General features: G+C 42.1%; 1 protein-coding gene across 1 annotated transcript in view; it reads left to right on the top strand.

Moving 5' to 3' along the window:
* The window catches only part of LOC126235152 (uncharacterized), a 907,277-nt gene that overhangs the window by 830,168 nt on the left and 54,254 nt on the right, over positions 1–22,855 (top strand). The window contains exon 4 of the mRNA XM_049943885.1: positions 15,441–15,522. Within this exon, the coding sequence (XP_049799842.1) occupies positions 15,441–15,522 (82 nt within the window). The remainder of the gene's footprint in view (positions 1–15,440; positions 15,523–22,855) is intronic.

The following is a 22,855-nucleotide window of genomic DNA, read 5'->3' as shown; positions in this document are numbered from 1 at the left end:
TCCACCCGTTCCAACTTTGGAGGAGTCACAGCAACGGGCGGCCGTATGGTATGCGGGAGACCGAACCGGTTTGCGTGGCATTGTTGCTATGATGACAGACGCCTCGCCCAACGATTCACAGTGCTTTTGTTCGCTTCCAGCTTCAGTAGACATTCTGCAAGCGTCTCTGAATGTACGTGATGGTCTGTTTTTCAGTCAAAAGTAACTCAAAGGCAGCGTCCTGTTTGGAACGCACATCCGTTACGGAAGCCATTTTGTAGGTTACGAATAGCGCCACCACCTATCAGAATTTTATGAAACTATAGGGGCTGAAGTTGGGATATTCCAAGATCTCTCACAACAAATTCTTCATTTTTTAACCGAAATTGGTCGAGAAAAAAAAAGTGTTACATACTGCACGCACCTGGTAGACAGACTCTTCTTGAACATTGCCTTAATGTGCCCTCTACTGTGTAGCGTGTTTCTGTGTGTCAGATGCAGACACATCAGTAAATTTTCCATTTTCAGTCGCTATACATCGACGGCCTTACATATGAGAGCCAAAACGTCCGGAAGATCTTCTCTGTGATGCTTCTTGCGCCCTCAGCGAGAGTCTTCCTTGTATTATTGAGGAATATTGTCAGGCAATGTTGTTACTGTTTTCTCAACCGAAGTTCACCGTTGATTCATGGGGTGGCTATACAGAGAACACAAGTTTAATCAAAATGAACCTCCAAAGATGCCATGCTGCCACGGAAAGTATTTATCTCGCATAATTTTAAGGTATAAAGATAACTGTAGCTACATCACTGAACTCGGAAAACACGTATGCATTGATGTAACAAGCAATTGGTACTCCTTCTAGACTTCGGGGGTTTTATCTCCTTAATGTCGTCTTTATTGATTGGACCTTCTCTTCCAAATCTAAATGTACGTTAGATTTTCCGTGATGAATGTGCACAAATGGCGTTTTATATCTGCTGTATGCAGCCATGGTTTAGACGTCGGAGGCCGCTTGTTTTTGAGCATAATGTCGCCTCACACGGTAAAATTTGAAGTTCTGGGCCGACATCTAGAATTTTCGACAGCACGAGAGAGCTACTGAAACGTTGACTGGAACATACACTCTCATTTATTTTCAGATGTTGGGTGGCATTACACGCAAAAAGTTTGTTTCAAGTTACCAACGGCTGGAAGCCTCTATATGTATATTTCTTGTTTCTGTTATCTACTTGTACGACATTTCGTGAAGAAATGTTACGTATAACCGTTTCTCCATTCATAGTTTTATACATTCACTTTCTTCGCTATAATGGAGGAGGCAAATAACGCCAGCATACAGACACCATGGAGCGCTTTACGTTTCTGTAGTTGTATGTCTCTTTCACAGGTATGTTAAACAAATTTTTGAACGGCATGCATTCTCATACGGCTTCTAATCTGAACTTTACTTCTCTAGCCTCTTTCATTCTACGTATCTGGTTGTATACTATTTGATAGCTTTCTGTAGCATCGTTCCTTAAATGTGACAGTAAATACGTGTATTACAGTTTCTTCATTCATCTGCAGCTGCTTGCCAACTTTTCTGTAATCGTTGTTATGCACGTAGCATGTATATGTCTTTGTTCTGTATTTAATTGCCTTTTTCAAATTTCTGTTCACTTCTACGCAGCTGTTATCAGAAATAGAACTGGGGGATTGTTAATCCTGCTTCTCTTGATGGTATACGAGGACTACGAAGAGTCCGGCAAAGAGTACTCTGCGAATTTTTAGCGCACTACGTGAAAATCAGTGTCGAGCATTACTCCGGGTGCATCGACAAACAGTTGAAAGGATTTCAGGATCTAGTAAGAGAAATTTCAAGGTATTCGTTTGGTATATAGTCCCTGAAAATTATACTTGTTTTGCTAGATGCTCAGTAGTACAGGCTTTACTGGCACTATTAACGCAGTTAGTAGATTAGTTTGTTGACGCCCCATTTCTGTACAGGTCTCCCAAAATTCGCGCCCAACTCTTCACCATCGTATTTGAAGAACACAAACTTGCTTTCTCAAAAACCGTTGAATCCACCGCTTTCTAGTAAATTTGTGATACAGTAAGCCGTCTGCGATACAGTAGGAGGGCGAGTAACGATCACCGAAGAAAAATTATTCGGAAGAACCAGAAACATCACAGTAATCCAGTATAGTAAAATGAGACCATCGTGTTTGACATCAACAGTGTTGTTTTACGCGGTAGTTAAGTATTTGCGCCAGTGTCCTGGATTAAACTTCAAACTTCTCCGCAGTGTGTCAAGAAGTGAGGTCAGTGACACTGTTGATCGTGATCCGCCCGTAGGATGAGGACATTAACCCTTTCGTGGGCAAAATTATTGAGCAGTTTGTTTTAATGAATGGAGAGCAGATAGTAGTTAACACATAGGTATATTTATCATACGGAAAATCAAATTTGCTCCAACTGTGAAAGTGAGGTCACACAACAAGGTGGGAAGTATTCTTCCTACTGCCCTTCTTTGGAGTTAAATGACAAAAACAATTTTTTCAATTTATGTCATATTTATTTGATAAATTTACTTCTCTTGTTACAATGATTGTTCACAATTACTTTCCATGAAATTTTCTGAAACACGGGTCTATGCAATGTGGTATTTGAAAATATGTACAAACACAACGAGTGCTCTTTTCCGCAGCTTTGGTACTACGATGACGGCACGTCCAGTAAGTTTCTCCTAAAATGGGTTGATGCTCCCCTACAGCCACATGACGAAAATCTTCAGGTACTTTACCCCTTTTTGCCAGAAAGACAGGTTTTTGTCCACGCCTTTTTTGGGATGAGAAGCCAGTGATCAATTGGTTGGCTAGATGGATCCTGTATGTGAGCTGATCATGTTGTCCACTTTCTCTTTTACTTATTTTTCACAAGATAACACTGTTCACTGCAGCAACGTCCACCAGGAAATAAAATATTCTGTGCCACCATTTTACAGAACGTCTGCCAATAGCATACCTTTCTCGTAATTGATCAAACTTATCGACACCACCCATTATTTTGTTGTATTCTGCCACAAATTCAGGACAAGAAATGTCTGTACTAGTACCATCCTTGTTTTTCCTTTTCACTGTGGCTGTTTCTCATGGGTCATGAATTGAGGACAGGAGAGTGCCTGGACGGTTATCCATCCATTTTACTGCAGAAATGGCTCCTTTTGTTTCAAACTGGAATTCTCCTCGTTCCAATTTTACGATTTCCTTCATAAATTTGGGTAAATCAAAAGTATTTACCTAATACTATAGCTTAGAGGAAAAAATCAGAAAATGTCACGCAAACAGCACTGAAAGGCTCCTCTACAGAGTAACACTCAGCTATACAATGCCTCTGCGCGAAGGTACAGCAAAAACGGCGGGAACTTCCGATTGGAAGTAGTACCCTATACTGTTCACTAGGTGGCAGCACCGTACAGAAGTGGGAACTGTGAATCCCACGGGACTAGGAGCGAGTTCATTGTAGTGGGAAGCATGTTTCCCACGGCTCACGAAAGGGTTAAGCTCGACAGGCCTCTTGCTGCTCTTCGAGAGCAGTGGCTGTGTGCCAGCATGGGGTTCCACCTTTTCCCTTCGCTCATCATTTCCAACACGAACACGACACTGCACTACACACACACATACACACGCACGCACGCATGCCATTACAGTCATCTACACTTAACAGGCATCCACACACAGCTCTCCACTTAGGCGGCTGAACCTGGCGTTCGGTGTCTCCCAGCAATTCATGCCATACGGCTTTACCTGACTTACTTACTTGGTAGAATTTAATGTATCACCATGTTTAAGGCCTGTGGACGTGGGAGTTTACGTCAGTGGAGCAGTATTTCGTTTGTCTTGTACACTGCATACGTACTTTGCAGCCGTCCAGGTCTCGCGGGTGAATCACTAAACTCCGGCCCTGGAAGTTGGAGATCCCGGGTTCAGTGGCGGATAGGAGCGGGGTTTTCCGCGTTCTAGACCCACTAGGACGACTTCAGGTCCACTTCAGACTGTTATCAAAATGAGTACCGAGGAACAGTGCTGGGGGTAAAAGGTAGCTGGGGCGACGGGTCCGCCACCCTCCTCCTTCTAGCGCCGCGGCTAAGAATGGCTGAATTCTACCAGCAGTCACTCCAGTAACACTGTCACGGGCTCGCGGCACAGACTTACCTTACTTTTACTGTATACTTCATTACTGCCCGTTTCCGGCACATACAAAGGTTCGCCAGAAATATACACTCCTGGAAATTGAAATAAGAACACTGTGAATTCATTGTCCCAGGAAGGGGAAACTTTATTGACACATTCCTGGGGTCAGATACATCACATGATCACACTGACAGAACCACAGGCACATAGACACAGGCAACAGAGCATGCACAATATCGGCACTAGTACAGTGTATATCCACCTTTCGCAGCAATGCAGGCTGCTATTCTCCCATGGAGACGATCGTAGAGATGCTGGATGTAGTCCTGTGGAACGGCTTGCCATGCCATTTCCACCTGGCGCCTCAGTTGGACCAGCGTTCGTGCTGGACGTGCAGACCGCCTGAGACGACGCTTCATCCAGTCCCAAACATGCTCAATGGGGGACAGATCCGGAGATCTTGCTGGCCAGGGTAGTTGACTTACACCTTCTAGAGCACGTTGGGTGGCACGGGATACATGCGGACGTGCATTGTCCTGTTGGAACAGCAAGTTCCCTTGCCGGTCTAGGAATGGTAGAACGATGGGTTCGATGACGGTTTGGATGTACCGTGCACTATTCAGTGTCACCTCGACGATCACCAGTGGTGTACGGCCAGTGTAGGAGATCGCTCCCCACACCATGATGCCGGCTGTTGGCCCTGTGTGCCTCGGTCGTATGCAGTCCTGATTGTGGCGCTCACCTGCACGGCGCCAAACACGCATACGACCATCATTGGCACCAAGGCAGAAGCGACTCTCATCGCTGAAGACGACACGTCTCCATTCGTCCCTCCATTCACGCCTGTCGCGACACCACTGGAGGCGGGCTGCACGATGTTGGGGCGTGAGCGGAAGACGGCCTAACGGTGTGCGGGACCGTAGCCCAGCTTCATGGAGACGGTTGCGAATGGTCCCCGCCGATACCCCAGGAGCAACAGTGTCCCTAATTTGCTGGCAAGTGGCGGTGCGGTCCCCTACGGCACTGCGTAGGATCCTACGGTCTTGGCGTGCATCCGTGCGTCGCTGCGGTCCGGTCCCAGGTCGACGGACACGTGCACCTTCCGCGGACCACTGGCGACAACATCGATGTACTGTGCAGACCTCACGCCCCACGTGTTGAGCAATTCGGCGGTACGTCCACCCGGCCTCCCGCATGCCCACTATACGCCCTCGCTCAAAGTCCGTCAGTTGCACATACGGTTCACGTCCACGCTGTCGCGGCATGCTACCAGTGTTAAAGACTGCGATGGAGCTCCGTATGCCACGGCAAACTGGCTGACACTGACGGCGGCGGTGCACAAATGCTGCGCAGCTAGCGCCATTCGACGGCCAACACCGCGGTTCCTGGTGTGTCCGCTGTGCCGTGCGTGTGATCATTGCTTGTACAGCCCTCTCGCAGTGTCCGGAGCAAGTATGGTGGGTCTGACACACCGGTGTCAATGTGTTCTTTTTTCCATTTCCAGGAGTGTAGATACACAAAAACACAACACATTGCATTACCTATCGCATCGTAGGTAAACCGTTGCCATTCAAAACAGCTTCCGGTGGTCTCGGAATGGATAAGTACAGGTCCTGTATGGTTTCTAAGGGAATCTTATGCCATTCTTCCTGCAAAACAGTGGCAATGTCAAGTAATGATGAAGGTGGATGTGATGTCGTACACTTAACTGCAAAGTAGACCGTACAGATTAACTAATATTGATATCTGGTGCCTTCGGTGACCAGGAGAGACGCGACAATTCATCGTAGTGCTGAAGTATGTTAGCTGTGTGAACAGGGGCTCTGTCGTCTTGGAATGCAGCATCGCCATTGAGGAAGAAACATTGTATCATCCATTGTATCATCCAAATTGATCACATAATCCTTGGCAGTAATTCCGCATTGCAGAATTCCGATGGGCCCTGTGGAATAGCACAATATAGCTGCTCAAATCATCACTAAACGCCCGCCGTTTCACTCTTGGAACCTAATCTCGGTCAGAAATTGGAAACACTGTGAAAAAAAAAAAAAACTCATCCGGCCAAAAGACTTTCTCCCATTGCTCCACAACCAGGTCTTATGGCTTCGGGACCATGTTCCTCTGTTACGAGTATTTGCATCGATGATGTGTGGTTTTGAAGTTCCAGCTCGCTCTGTAAATCGCAGCTTACGGAGTTCCGTGTTGTTTTGAAACTGACAGGGTTCGCAAGTGTGACATTCAGTTCTGCAGGTGTCGTCCTCCTATTTACTTCACAATCCTCTTCAGTGACAATCTATCACAATCACTCAACACAGTCTCGTTCCCATTGTGACGTAGTGGATGGGGTTTTTCCGCTTGCCTTGTATGCAGTACAAATCTTCGATATGGTGTGTCTCTAAATAGCAACACTTCGGCTATCTTGGTTACGGTAGCATACGAGCACCGACAATTTGCCCGTGTGCGAATTCACTTAGCTCCGACATAATGCACTAACATGTGCGTTGTACGCAGTTCTGACCATGACTGAAACATATAACGTATTGAGGACATTGCTTAGGTGCCGTTCGTCGTCAAATACAATAGCGCAACTTGTAGGTTTGGCTAGCATCTGCATTTATATTCAAGTATCCATTTCTCGCGGCGTTTCCGTATTTTTGTCCAGCACCTGTATTTTTCACACATCTCCTCCTCCCTCTTCTCTTGGCCCACCTTTTGCTCCGTCTGTCTCTGTGTCCACCTCATCCTCCTACCCCTATCTCTCCATCTCCTCCTCACCACTCGGTCTCCTCATATCCTCCTCCCCCTCTCCTTGTCCATCTGCTCCAGCTCCTCTCTCCGACGATGTATTCTTCCCCCCCTCTTCGTTCATCTCCTCCTCCTCATCTTTATTGGCACTTGGCCACTACCCCCATACACTGGCCACGCGCCTCCTACATTTTTCCCTCCTCCCCCTCTCTCTGACCATATCCTATTTCCACTTTCTGTACATCTCCGTCTCCCCCTTTCTCTGTCTGTCCTCCCCCCCCCACCCCCCACATCTCTCTGTCCCTCTCCTCTGCCCCACCTATACCTTCTACTCAACAAACTCTCTGTCCATCTTTCCTCCCTCTCTTTTGTCCACCTCCTCCTCTCTCTGTCTATCTCACAATCCTCCATCCTCGCGATCGATCCCCCCTCTGTCACGTGTTTCAACACTGGCAAGATATTGAGATTTTCACTCTGCAGCAGGGTGTGCGCTGATGTGAAACTTCCTGGCCGATTAAAACTGTGTGCCAGACCGAGACTCGAACTCGGGACCTTTGCCTCTCGCGGGCAAGTGCTCTACCATCTGAGCTACCCAAGCACGACGCACGCCCCGTCCCCACAGTCTTACTCATGCCAGTACCTCGACTCCTACCTTCCAAACTTCACAGAAGCTCTCCTGCGGACCTTGCAGAACTAGCACTCCTGACAGAAAGGATACTGCGAAGACATGGCTTAGCCACAGCCTGGGGGATGTTTCCAGAATGATATTTTCACTCTGCAGCGGAGTGTGTACTGATATGAAACTTTCTGGCAGATTAAAACTGTGTGCCAGACCGAGACTGGAACACGGGACCTTTGCCTTTCGAGGGCAAGTGCTCTACCATCTGAGCGCACACTCCGCTGCAGAGTGAAAATCTCATTCTGGAAACGTCCTCAGGCTGTGGCTAAGCCATGTCTCCGTAATATCCTTTCTTTCAGGAGTGCTAGATCTGCAAGGTCCGCAGGAGAGCTTCTGTAAAGTTTGGAAGGTAGGAGACAAGGTACTGGCAAAAGTAAGGCTGTGAGGACGGGGTGTGCGTCGTGCTTGGGTAGCTCAGATGGTAGAGCACTTGCCCGCGAAAGGCAAAGGTCCCGAGTTCGAGTCTCGGTCCGGTACACAGTTTTAATCTGCCAGGAAGTTTCACTGGCAACATAAGTTAACTTTAAAAATTCCGAGATTCTTCATAGTTCAGGGTCCACTTTACAATGTAGGTTCCCCTACAATTCATACGTCAGTGCGGAGTTCGATGGAAGACAACAGCATACCACCTCCAATCCGACCATACCTAGTATAGCACAGTGGCATTCAAACGATCCTTTAGTTTGATGATTGCTTTATAGCACCATATCTTCCCATCTCACGATAAAGTTCGACGTTCAGTTCATTAGGATTGAGAAGACTGAAATTCAGTACCTTTGATAATCGGAACTACAATGTCATCATATTGCTACGACATGAAGTTACCCACTGTCTCTGTGAAACGGAAGATACCCTTGAAGATGGTCCCCTTCCTGCATTGTTGCTACGTGAAGTACGTTATTACGCATTTCCTCGGGAGTAATCAATCGTACAAGGTAACAAGGATGGGTATTTTTGTCTAAAATACAGGGCCACATCGCGTGGAGAAAAGTTTGGGCTCTTAATTCGGGACATCCGGTAAATGAGGCGTTGAGCCACAAGGACGAACTTAACAGCATACCTCGAGAATTTTGCGAAATACAGTATGAAATGGCAGCAAGGCGAACTCAACTACATTGTGTATTCCGGGTGGATGCACTGTTTATTTATTTACATTCGTAAAATTTGATTGTAACTGCTTATAAAGGTGAATCTTGAACTTAATCCAGATGCTCGTCGTTATTATTTGTGGCCTCAGCACAACACGCAGATAACTTGATTTTGTGTTTTGTTTGCCAAGAATGGTACCTGGATTTTAATGAACTGTGCAAGGGACTTAACTGCTCCGTCCCCAAGAGGCACTTATGAGCACATACCCTTCCTTTTGTATTATTCATTGCAATCAAACATTCACGATTATGTGAACTGTACCCTTTCAATTGTGTTTTTTGTGACACATTTCTGCTCATCAGAGAAGTTATCCGCTAAATTATTCGTGAGGTTAATTGCTTTAGACAACTGTTACTTACATTTTCGATGAAGAATGCACAGCGTTCTTCACACTGAACAACAACATATCATATTGATTTTTCGCTATGAGCAAAATCACGACCGCAAGGCAGAGACCAATGCTCAGATACAATGAAGTAATGTTCAGTTCTCTGAATGTGTCGTTGTGGACGTTTTATTGCAAAATTTCCACATATGACATCTGTGAGTTAACTTTAGTGAATCGTTCACGATAAAAACGTTTCTAAAAAGAAAAAGGTACTGCGTAATTTAAACTGATCATTGCACATACATTTCGTACACACCACTGATAGTGACCCCGCCACGGAGGCATTTCCTGAACGCACGGTCTGCACAATATTTGTGGCTTAAGAGAACAGACGATAACCTACTGTGAACATCCAACCATTCTTCGAAAGGCTCATGTTTTGCCCTGATATCATCTTCGACTGTCGTTGTTTGCAACTAATGCTATTTCTGTTACTGGTCACAATCGAAAGGAATGTCTGCTTAAAGGGGCCTGGATACTTTTGATCAGAAAGTATATATGGCATATGATAGGCAGATAGTACATATTTTTATGTATTCTCTTTGGATTCGTGATGGAGAATTTTCAGATCCACTGGTTGGAATCTGGAGAACTCTTCCAAGCGTAAATGTGCAACTGTGCAGTGACTTCCTTTGTGCTCAAGTCAGAGTAAAAAATAAACCATACTTGTTTAATTCCTTCCTCTCAGTCTCACAGCTCGTAACATTTTCCAATTACATTTACGAGTGCCGTCAGTTACTGTTTCACCTATCAATATCCACGTCTGCGGTCGCAATTTCATCTCTTTTCTGCTCTAGTGTACAGCTTCAAGGGAGTAATTATCTCAGATGGTAAAGACGTTGATATCAAAAAATTTATGATAAATTCATAGATCTACGTGTTGCTCAAGGTGTAAAATTGATCTGCGGAACAGTGTTACATGTATGGGAATCTCCAAGTTTTCGCGTTGTGTCACTTTCGTTAAATCGGAATACCGTGCCCTCAAAAGTTATTAATAACGAGTTTCAACTGAAACTTTGGTGTTATGTAGAGGCTGCGTCTTCATTTTATGTAGTTAAGAAACTGACGACTGAAGTCGAGTGTGCCTGTCTGAACTTGAATTTAAGATCGAGAAAGGGGACAGTGTGGCGTTGCAGCTCACTTTTACTGCGGTTGCGACATGAGCCAACCACTTCACACCAGAAACGGAAGAATCACCAAAGGGGAGATGAGAGGTCGATGGTCGTCGTTCATTCGCCAGAGACTTCACGCCCAGTGTCACTGTCTCCTGGCGTGGAAGACCCCCTATCTTACTGGTTAACTCACAGCGCATAAACCACTAACACACGCTAAAGATGTAAAACACCTTGTCGATCAGAGTGACTTACTGTCTTGTTTTTTGTTTTGTGAGTCCTAATACGATAACAAAAAAGTCTGCAAAGGATCTGCAACTAATTGATGCATGGTGCAGGGAATGGCAATTGAATCTCAATGAAGACAAGTGTAATGTGCAGTTAATTCCATAGAAGAGACGCTCAGTAGCTCGGTATTGGCTTTTGTTGAAGTTTCGAGAACATACCTTCACCGAGGAGTGAAGCAGTATATTGCTTCCTCCTACGTATATCTCCCGAAGAGACCATGAGGATAAAATCAGAGAGATTAGAGCCCACACAGAGGCATACCGCCAATCTTTCTTTCCACGAACAATACGAGACTGGAATAGAAGGGAGAACCGATTGAGGTACTCAAAGTACCCTCCGCCACACACCGTCAGGTGGCTTGCGGAGTATGGATGTAGATGTAGATGTATGAGGCACCAATTTTATGATTAATAATCACTATTAAAAACTCATTTTAGCGAATTAATTTATACTTAACGTTTTGTTTCAATGTCTGGCTCCTAGCTAAGTGCTCATCGTGTCTGACTGCTATGCAGAGGACCCGGGTTTAATTCTCAATATTTGGAGGAGTTTTATTGTTGGTGGAGGGGACTGGAACGCGCTGCACTGAGCCTTGTGAGGAGATACCTGAGTGAGAAGTAGCGGCTCCAAGGGCTCGGAATGACTTCGGCAGTTAGAGGGGTGTGCTGGCCCCACGCCCCTCATGCTGCATTAGAATGACGCCATTGCCAGTGGATGACACGGCGGCCGATTGGTACAGAATTTCCCATCAGGGAAAGTACTTGCAGATGGCATGTCTGGTATACTACTTTATTTCTTGACGTTCTGAAGTGGATACACTGGTTAGTAGCCCATATATCGTAACATCCATGACAATCTGTTTCACTGGTTTTTTTTTTTTTTTGTGCTGGAACCTCATATATCCTAAAAAATTCTGTTACCATCGCTACACATTAAGTTGACCCTAATGAAGAAAAATGGAGAAGCTAAATTGAAACCGAGCATCTTTGTTGGTCACGACATTCGGAAAGAGATTTTCGATAACTTGTGCATCGTTCAAGGAACTTGTTAATAAGTTCTGAGGCTAAGAACACGACACACTTTACATTAATATTTGTCACCAACAAGTTGCCTGTTTGATGAGATTAAACATTCACTTTCTGAACATTCATCTTGATTTTGTGTCCCCTGAAAACTCGCGTAAGTCAGTCAAGACAAAGAGGAGCGTTTTCATCAAGACTTTGAATTGATAAAAACGCGGCGTCAGAGCCGCTGGAATACCAGTGTGATGGGCGAATACCGCTGGCTACTTCGCCGAGAGGTATAACAGATAATACAACGTATAGAAAGCTATACGAGATGCTTTAACGAGAAGACAGAAAGATATAAACTCTTTTCGAGCTGAGAAACTACTTACATGTATTTCTTCTTTCGTATTTTCTAGTTCATATCGAAAAGACATTATGACAAGTCAGTAAATGACAGAAAAAATGAGGTCAGATACGAATTTAGTGCTCAAAAAATATTAAAAAGTTGTTTTTTTCTCGTTGTAATTGGCGAATGCTGCACATTACATCAGAACAAAATTGATCTAGAGCTCCCAGATAAGTTGTTTGGATTGCAAAAGAAGCATCTGATGTTTCGTTACAGCAAAGGAGTGGTCCACAAAAGGGCTTTGGTAATGGAACAGGGAAGAGAGGTTAATGCAGTTATGAGCTAGATGCCATTCAGTGTTCTTATTAGCACCCGTATCCGTAAACGGATTTGTAAGAAGTCGTAAGGCCAGTGAAGAAGAAATACCAGCCGTAGATGGTGCACTGCAGGACGTCTATATCGGACAGATTACGCTGATATAAAAAAGGGAAAACGTCATCAAATACATTCATTACCGTTTTAAAAGACGCAATCGTTTACAGTGGGACAGAGGAATTTTCTCTTCTCCCAGCTTTTCCTGCACATTTCAAAGCGCGTCTCTCACACGTGTCTCTACCGAGTTTGCAGTGGAGTCCCTGCCTCTTCTCCCATTGTTTGTAACTGCGCTATGTATCATAAATGTACCTGTGTGCCCAATTTTTAAGACATTTGTGTACCACATTTCAGATCAGATCCTTCTTTCTCTCCGGCTTCTTCACGAACCAATTTCACTTCCACACAGCTATACGAGAGACTAATAGAGCCTGCCTCAGCATCAAGTGAAAATTCCATACAAGTACAAAAAATTACATCTCGGCAAGTGAAATGAGAGGGAAGAGAGGTTAATACAATTATGAGCTAGATGCCATTTAGTGTTCGCGAAAGAACTTCACGAAAAATACTTCACAAAGCAGTATTGGTGGAAGAAGCCAAGAAATCAAAGAAGAAATCAATTTAACAATAGTCTAATAAAACAAAGATTCAAGAATCAAGTTAAGGATTGGAAAAGTTATCTCAGTGCTGACATTGTTATTGTCCGTAGCTTGTGAAATCTTAGAAACTAGACGAGCTGAAGGAACTAGGTGCTAACGCTGTATTGGAAGACCATGAGGCCAAAGAAATAATGACTCTTCATGGAATTATTGGCGCGGAAAACCGATAGAACGGCACTAAAAGAGGTGAAGTAACCAGCAAAAGATGTACTGGTTTTTGGAAAGGCATATAAGAACCAACCATGATGTGAAATGAGATACTGGAATTAATAGAGAAAAAACAATAATGTTCGAAGTCAACAACAATATATTGGAAACACAGAAACGAAATTGTCAGGTATTGTAGAAAAGCTAAAGAATACAGGACGAAGAGACAATTGAAACAGATGTTGCGCACAGACTAATAAACAAATGTTTTATGGAGCACAAAACAAGGAACACAATGATTAGGGATGGAAAAGATAACTAGATAATGCACGTCGAAACTTAGGAGTGAAGATGGAAACCATGCTTTTTATTCCAACTCCAGCCTAATTAACAAGGTGGACATGATGCAAGAAGACAATGAGAGAGATGTAATAATTCTAAATTTCAAAGCCCTTTGTACGAACTCTAAAGGAACAAACGCCCATGTGTGACGCACTGGTGAAATACTGGTGGAACTCTGACGGGTGTCAGGCCACTGGATGGAACAAGAACTGTGCACGTTCGCTAATGTGTAACTGCCAAAAACCCAACGGTTTTCGAACAGAAAATTTATTATTACGATTCCGAAGAAATTAAGACCTAAAACACGTGGAAATTGGTCCCACAATAACTCTACTTTCACATGGGTCAAAAATAGCGCTCTACTCACAAGAGTCCTTTATAGATGAATGGAAAATTGAAAGTAGATCACATGAGGACGATTTTGGTTTTAGCAGACGCTAAGGTCCTCGAGAAGCAAGTTAATACCATAGGAGAGTCTTTCGTAAAACAATGAAACATATGTTTCATTCATAGGTTTTGGAGAACGCTATTGATATGTTCTAAGAAATAAATTTCTTTATTCTCTTTTTATTTCATTTGTTTATTTGGTGGTGTTTATTTTATTGGGTGGTGTGGTAGCAAGTACAGTGATGTAAGGATAATTTATTTATGCGTAGTAGGTTAGAGTAGCACTGACGGAATTATACAACAGGCTAACTCAAAAAATCAGGACTGCTCATTGCCGCATTGTTGTTTGATTTGCTTATCGGAAGGGCATTAATGGAAGTAAAGGGCTCTCTCGATGTGGAAATTGTACTCTATGTACTTTCGCGCACTACTTTCACAACGTTTGTCCGTTATGTAACAGTGCGGATAACGCAAGCGGTGTGCAGCGCCTCCGTCTAGTGTGCGAGTTTTCGAAAGCTATTGCTGATTTTGCCAATTTTTCTCTACTTAGAGAAGAGTGTACAGTATTTCAGTACGTTATTTGAAAGGAACGAAGACTGCTGAGTGCTGGTTACTCAGAAAAGTAGTTCGTCATGGAAGGGCTTCCCTCATGCCAGTGTAGGTGGCAGCTGCATGAGTTCTTATTCCTCTGGGACTGTTCAGCCACCAACAAAACAAATCTAGAAATAAAAAACAGCTGTAGTAGGATTCAAATCCTGATCCTAAAGTCGTATTTTCACTTAGATTCCCCGATCTCGTTTCAAGGGAAGTCTGGTATAGTTACTTTAACTAGATTGTGGTCGCTATTTTTTCAACAGACCACTGACGCTTCATCTATGCCCATTTTTTCGGCAAAAAAGAATATAAGCGCTAAAAAATAAAAAGAATAATGGAAAGAGTTTCCTAAGCAATGCGTGAAAGCATACGTCTACACTCTGTTGCACTGTTTCCATGTAGCTTTTACTCTTTGTATTCTTTAAAAGACAATGCAGAATGGTCCTGTTACTTTTAAGTCAGTTCTGTCTGGTGAGGTATATAATTTGAAACGCTTATTTAGCAGCTGGGGCTTGATGGTGCCAGTGTCTGACCCGCAAGAAATACAACCAGTCACAGGACAGTCTAGTAAAATTTGACTTCTGTGATATGTAACTGTTTGAAGATGGCAGATAAATGTTTATCAAGTACACTCTCTCGCAATTAAGGAAAGTCTCACACAATTCTGTTTTTATATTTGTATTTGTATTTATATTTGTTTCATGCTTTCTGTTTTACGTTGTATGTATCCAACTTGTAAGTTTTGTTTTTGAAACACTGTTTCATGACTACAACAATATTCATCACAATATTTATGTTTCATCATGACGTCTGCCAATGTTTAAATAGGTCATAATTTTTTTTTAATAAAATGAAATGTTACGTAACTATCTCATTGCAGGGAAAACAATCTGCTTCTTCTCGCCCTCTGCAGCTACATGACGCTTGTACTGTAATTTTTATTTGAAACCTGTACTTTCATGATGCACTGTTCTCGTTACTCTAGCGTAGCAGTTCTTCTAAAGCTTTTCTATCGTTCTCTACTCTGCCTTCGCTTGGCTGCTGCACGACTGTTGTGCCGTGTGTCCGCAGGGGCGCTGCATGCTGCACAGTCGCTCTGCCGGCCTCATCCTGCAGGTGCTGCTATCTGGCGGCACGTGCCGCCACACGTTCGGTATGTATCCGTCAGATGACTCTACTGTAGCCTGCGCTACTGCAGCGGCGTAAGCTCTCTTGTGTGTTGGCCTGGCGTCATCCACGACGTACGGATTTTCACTTAACAGATCGGTAGTGAATATTAACAAGCGAAGTTTTCGTTTACTCTGGATAGGTGAAAAAAATTGTTAACAACAGGGTGATTAAAATTTTTATCTCAGTCAGGAACCTCGAAAAAGCCTTAAACGGTATGAAATGATACTACGTAAAACATTGACACAGATTCTCCTCACTTTATCATGTATGTACATAAACAAATACTCTATCACATACCTTAGGTTCTAAACATTTTTTGCAAATTAAATTAAAAGTAGTACTCAACTCCAGGTTGCGACCAAGGTTTTTAGGAGAGTCCGGTTGTAAGACAAATGCCTAAACTAGAACTCCCCTCCAAAATATTCACTGTTCGGACACTCTCCAACCCGTTACCTGTTTGGTTGGTATTTGCCTCAGAAGGCCTGACTAGACTGGGCAACACTCTAAGAGTCCCTTCTAAATGCATGATGAAAAAAAAAAGTCACAATTACATACGTGGACGTAATCCCCTTTCTTTTTTCAAGAGATGTAGTACGATAAAAATTCGTGCTGAAGATTCCTTACTGTAGTTACTTGTACCTAAATTCTCATTGCCGTAGACCATACATAATATATGTGATTTGCCCAAGCATCACATGCATCGACATGTTGAAATGTTCTTCTCAGTTTGAGCTCTTTTAAAGGAGGTTATATATGAAGTACAGTAAAATCTTTATCCAAAGGGGAAGAGGCGGTGTCTGAGTTAATTCGTTGTAATAATTTTCCCTGTGGATAGCTAATCGACCTTAAAACTAGATTCCACCCTTCAAAAACAGGGACTTAAAATTAGTAAGCATCGACCGTTATACTAGTCTAATGCCATCATTTGTTCCTCTGCTAACCATTTCGTCTCCAAATATTCATAACACTCAATATCATCGATCATATTTTTAAAATGTACCAATGTTTCATGCCTCAATATTTTATACCTTTTACCATTCTGGCCACTAAGAACTTAACCATTTGTTGCTGCTTTAACAGGTATCCAGTTAATCCCTTCATGGTTAGGGTTTTACATTAACTTCGTACCTTGTTTAATCATTCATGTCCACATTCCACCTTGAAACCACATTCAGGCGCTTCCCACTTCTTCAGATCCAGTTTTCCTATAGTGCACATGTGATATCTTTGTAATGAAGTGCAAACAAGTGCAGTTTTACAAATTCCACTTCATTAGGATGCATAAAATATTTTATTGAAGAAAAATTTTATTTGCCTTCGCCGATTCGCTTGTGACGTTCCTTTTGCATTTCTTTGGTCATCTAATGCAACGTCACTCCCGAGATGATGTAATTGTTTCTAGTCTTTAGTCTGTCTTCTTCAGTTTTGATGTTTAGCAAGTCGTTGCTGTCCATATACTGTCATTTTTCTGTTGCATCCAACCGTTCTGTACCTCCCTTTCTTAAGACGAGCCAGGCTACGTCGTGTGCAACAGCATTGGCGTCCGCTACCCTGTCACATTTCTTCTTCCCCTGATATTTTCTTTTGTTTTCTAATTTTTTTCTGAATTTGACCAACTATGGACCGCAAGGAAGTCTTCTTGGCTTTTCTTCTCTTCTCCTCCCAGAACCTCTTCATTTTTTCGCTTCTTTTTTCCTCCTTCTTTTAAATGATCTGTTCGAGCCTTGTGTTCGATGGCTTCGTTTGAAATGACTTTATACTATTAACTCTGCTTCTCAACTCTCTTCTATTACGAACCATCTGTGACATAATTCCAACTTTCGCTGCGCCCCTCTTCACCTCTTTACCATCATTTTTCATTATGTTTTACTTTATGAACAAGTACTATACTCATTTCAACAGACATATCATTCTTGACTTACCACTTTCATTAATCCCAATTTTTTTCTAGACGATATGGAATATTAGCATGTTTCTGTAGTGTTCATCCATTCGTATGAGAATTTCAAATATTTTATTACACGTGGCTCTGACGAAAGATTCCTGGAGGTCAGCAAATCCCATTAAGGGCTCTTGCTATTATTCGTATTTTTTATTCTACCTTCCTTTACTAAGCATATTTCTGCCACTAGTTGTTTTACTGAATCCAAATTGACCCCTACGAATTACTACTCCAATGCTTCTTTCGATTCTTCGGTATATTAGCACAGTCAGCAGAACACAAGTGAAAAATGTTTGACTGAGTGTCTGATAGCTCTTACAATGCGTGCCTTCTAAGTCTTCACAGTTTATGTAACATCTTTGTGAGGACAAAGATGGGTGATCAACGATTTCTTGTAACAAATACCTGGCAATGAGTGCGCCTTGGTCGTTTTTAACTGTAGGCACATTACCCTGAATCCAGCACAGTGACATTGGTAGGAAATAACAGGAGCTGGAAACATTTGCACCAAACCTTTAAGCATGTAATAGCTGATCTCTGGGAACTGCGAGTATCGTCTGTTACGTAGCGGTGTCTCGTTGGATGGGTATTGTTCCACCCACTATATGACCTCACTGTCTACACGGAACGCTCATTCTTGATGCCCTTGTGCACACAACATATCTATCACTTATTACATTGCAGACACGATACTAAATCTCGCTTTTGTTACCCACTGCGATAGCAGCTAGCTAAGCGGCCAGAAATCTACACTTCTGAATACGAAATGGAATGACTGCCAATAATATCGATTATATTGATTTTTTAACATAGTTTTTACAACAGAGAGCATGTTTAGTGCCATAAAACTGACAACAGCTAGAAACCGACAGCACATTTCTCTTTCTTTAGTTTCCTAAGGATTCTGGGGGGCATTACACGGTACATTACAGCACAGATTATTTACGAGTCTCTTGTAACGGATACATATTTACTGAAAAATGTCGATTTCACTGAACAACTAAAAAATGCTAGTAGACACCAGAAGACTCGACCTTCTGCATACAGACGTCGTTTATTTACCCAACAAGGCGAAGTTTTGTTCGCTGCACTTACAGGCAAATCAGTGAACGTGAAACGTCGGAAACTTGTATGGAATGTAAAACCTACATTAATTAAAGTACCAAATACGCCACCACACCTGCAGCTGAAGAGAAAACCGCACTGACGTGATAATAATACGGCAAACACAGTAAAACATTTCCCAACACAGAAGAAAGCAATTCCATAATTGTTGCTACACGTCAATCACAAACGGCAATAATCTTCAGCACATCCGCTTTTGAAGCAAAACTAATTACATTTATAAAAATATTCCCGTATCGGAAATTCGAGTGAAGTATAAGGGAGTGTGAGTCATTAGTGTCAGCAGAACGTTTTTACGTGTCAGGGGAAGTACCTGTCATAATAAGAACCGAGATATACGCTGTCACACTAGTCGGTCTGTGCGCCACACTTCGTCAACTCTCGGCTCCGTGTGGGGCCCATGGGAAATCAATATTTAATTGACAAGGTACCCACTAAAGGTTTCGATTTCTCCGTGTACATTCGAGAACATACTTGCATTTAAATACGCAGTCAAGAACTCTCTAAACCCTCCAACATTTCTGTTTGCCTGTCCTGTTCTTCTACAATGCTCCAGTCGTCTTCTTGGTCACAGGTTCTTGAGTTAATTAAATGGAAATGTACGTTCTTATTTGCATCTAAAGACGTATAGTTGTCGACATATTGCTATAACACAAAAGAGATACATTTCCACTGTTATTTTGTGATTTCCAGCATTAATTTCGAAGGAACGGAACAACAAATGTTCTTGATGCAACGTCGAGCAATACAATACAATCACTGAATGGCCTTTTCCTCCACACTAACGAAGTCTGATAGAGTGAATTATAGGAAATTCCACCTGACTCCCAATTAATACTACTGAGCTTTTAAGATTATCCGTGGTAATTGAATTAATTTCCATATGAGGACTCGTAGATGACCCCAAAATGAGTAACTGGTGCCGAATCAAATAATACGCAATGCGTGTAAGGCAAAAGAGCTTACGTCGCTTCCGCACGCCTTTGGACAGCGCTTTGTGCATGACTTCTTGCCGTTAGTAGCCAGTAGTTTAGTACAGCCTCAGTCAACAGCTGAAATGACTTGATGAACGAGGATGTTTCTGAAATATCTAACATCAAGAAGCAAAACACGAATGGTTGTCACGCGAATACTCCCGTGCCGCAACAGATTGTAAGCCAATTGTTTTCCTCCCGTAATAGGTCCTATTCTTGGATCGTACATTCATCACCGAGAAGACGCACGAGCAGAAGTCGTACCTGTTACATCAGTCGATTTCTTGCCATCTGTACGTGACGAGGCTACCGGTTGCATGTTACCAACAGCCATAAGCATGAAATCGGCCTTCCGTTTATACAGAAACAGCGATAAAGGAGCAGATATATCCTCCAGAAGTAATGTGCGTTTAAGTTGTGTGTGTGAAAGTTTGTGTGTGTGTGTGTGTGTGCATGGATGTGTAAACTAGCACCGGAAGCTCTTAGCAACGGAAACGTTATTGGCAGAGTAGAGGTACCTAACTGTTCCAATTAGTAGGACATAATATGCCAGTATGCGTTTATACTGGCCTGCTGCCAAATTACTATGTGTGAGTAGGAGAAAAACGACGCTGCTTCAAGAATCTAATGCAACAGCGCCATCGAATTTGATGTTAATTTCTTGTGAATCTGTTTTTACAAACCATCTGAAATAAAGAAAACCAAAACAAGTACATTGTGAATGTTTCTCGCTTTCACGGCTGCCGAATGGTGGTCAATCGCCAAACGTTGTTAAGTGCGCTGCTGCAACCTAAAAAGAGCGCACTTCTGCAGGAGAATTGCAGCCAATATTTCCTGCTTAGACAAAGAACGGCTGCGGCACCGGAAATAGAATAAACTCCTTTATTCTGTCTTTCTTATACTTGCTTCTGAGTTATACATTTTCTGGAATCTGAAACCGAATAACTTCATAAATGCAAAAAAATATACTCCAGGTAAGTTGGTTGATAACAATCTATTATCACACGTCGTGTGTCAGTATTGATATACAGTATAGATTTAGAAAAGTAGTGAAGTATCAAATGATCTCATCTTATTTTCGTACTTAGTATAGCAAAAGAAAGTAGTTCAACACGAACTTATATAGGTATAGCAAATAGCTTATTGAACATGTGCATTTGTATGTCAGTAGCTTCGACAGACTCATGTAGTAACTGTTAGTTTTTCAAAGTCATGACATTTGCTCATCTCGTTTTTACTGACTGTAGAGTATAATACAGAAAGTAACTGAACGAAATACGCAGTGGTACGAGCAGGAACGCCACTTTTAATCAAAGACAATAACTACACTGTAGTCACCGCGATTCATAATGGTCCCCTGGAGCACCTAATTTAAGGGCAGCATTATTATTAATAACTTCGTTCATATTCTTTAAGGATAAGTTCCATTTGCGCATCTTCCGAACACGTCAAGTACGTTGATTGTCCATATTTTTCTTCAACTGTGTTTAATTTATTTCAAGTGACCAATTGTGTAATACCTGTAAGTTTCTTATTTCTTCGTTCCCTCAACACATTTACCAAATTGAAGCTTGTATGAAATCTGCTGCAGACCCCTTTTACAGCTCTAAGAATTCTGTGTAGCTCAATATTGATTTATAGCCAACATATTCAGCAACCGTACTGGTATTTAAAACAATTCTCATTCATTGTTCAGTCTTAGTTGTTATTTTCAATTACATGACACGTTTCTATCTCTTGGGTCATCTTCAGATCCAAGTCGTACCATGATATGAGGTTTTGACACAGACAAGACGGGTTGCTGCCGCAAATACGTAGATCTAAAAATGATTCAGAGTGATCGTAAAATGTCATGTCATCAAAAATATGCAACTGAGACTGAAGTATAAACGAGGCCTGTTTCGATACTGATCTCCTCAGAAACCTTTCAGTGAGGCTTAGAAAGCTCTCTTGTTGATCCTCATTTACGACATATAGACTGATATCTTTCATGTGAGCAATGAAACACTGTTAATCTGATATTGGCTTAAGTATGCTGACTTGGAGTTAGAATCATACATAACATGGACCGTGGAAGACACATCATGCAGCCTTGATTAGAAATTCTTCCTCTTAAATGTTCTCAGAACTTATACGCTACTTAATTTTAGTGTCCCATGATGCCTTCATGTTTTCCATACGACTGAAATCAAGATTATGAACAAATTCACCGCTTTCTCTAGATCTGATTATACAGTTCTGGAAATATGACTAACTACAATCTCTGAAATCTCCCAGCAATCCTTCTGTTCACAGAATTTTTTTCTCTGTGCAGCGGAGTGTGCGCTGATTTGAAACTTCCTGGCAGATAAAAACTGTGAAAGTACTTGCCAAGGAAAACAAAGATTGAAACGTCCCCTTTTTAACAAATATACACGACTGTCCTTAAGCTGAAACACAATATTTTTAGCGCAACGCTATCTGACTTTAAATAATCTCTACAAGAGAATGGCCCTGACTAACATTAACCTGTACTTTTCACAAATCACTTACCTCACAAAAATCTTGGTTACTCCCCCTACTGCAATACAGCAAGCGCCACTACTGTCAGCTAAATAAAAGATTCAAACTATGGAAGGCACTAACTACTGATAGGGATAGTTAGCAAATGAAAGATATTAATAGAGAACAAACAATGTATTTACCTTGATATCATATATATATATATATATATATATATATATATATATATATATATATATATATATATATATATATATATATATATAGCAGTTCAAGACAAATTTCAAAACTCCGCCATCTCTCTCCCCACATCCACCACTGCTGGCGGCTCACCTCCAACTGCGCTGTTCACAGCTGCCTAACACTACAATGGCGAGTATTACAACAATGCAAAGCAGCCACAGACTGCACACAGCACAGCCAGTGATTTTCATACAGAGGTGGCGTTACCAAAAAAAAAAAAACCTAAACAGCCTACTTACATAGCCCCCATGCTCCCCACAAAAAAATTTTACAAATTTTTTTGGGCACTGGCCAATACATATTTGTTAAAAGTTTTCATAATCGTAATTACAATAACAAAGAAATCAAATGCACACACTTATTGATACAATGTTGGTCAAAAGCTAAACTTTCTCACAGTCCATAAAGACAGTTCTAATCGTTCATCACAGTAAAATATCAGTGTTTTTCTCAAAGTCTGAGCAGTAAAAGAAAATGCACATGGAAGTAGTGGATTTCCATGCAATCTTGAAGAAGTAGCGTCCTTCCAA

The sequence above is a fragment of the Schistocerca nitens genome, chromosome 2, assembly GCF_023898315.1.
Source record: "Schistocerca nitens isolate TAMUIC-IGC-003100 chromosome 2, iqSchNite1.1, whole genome shotgun sequence".
NCBI classification, from domain to species: Eukaryota; Metazoa; Arthropoda; class Insecta; order Orthoptera; family Acrididae; genus Schistocerca; species Schistocerca nitens.
Note: the sequence above shows the minus strand (reverse complement) of the source record. Positions and strands in the feature narration are given on the sequence as shown.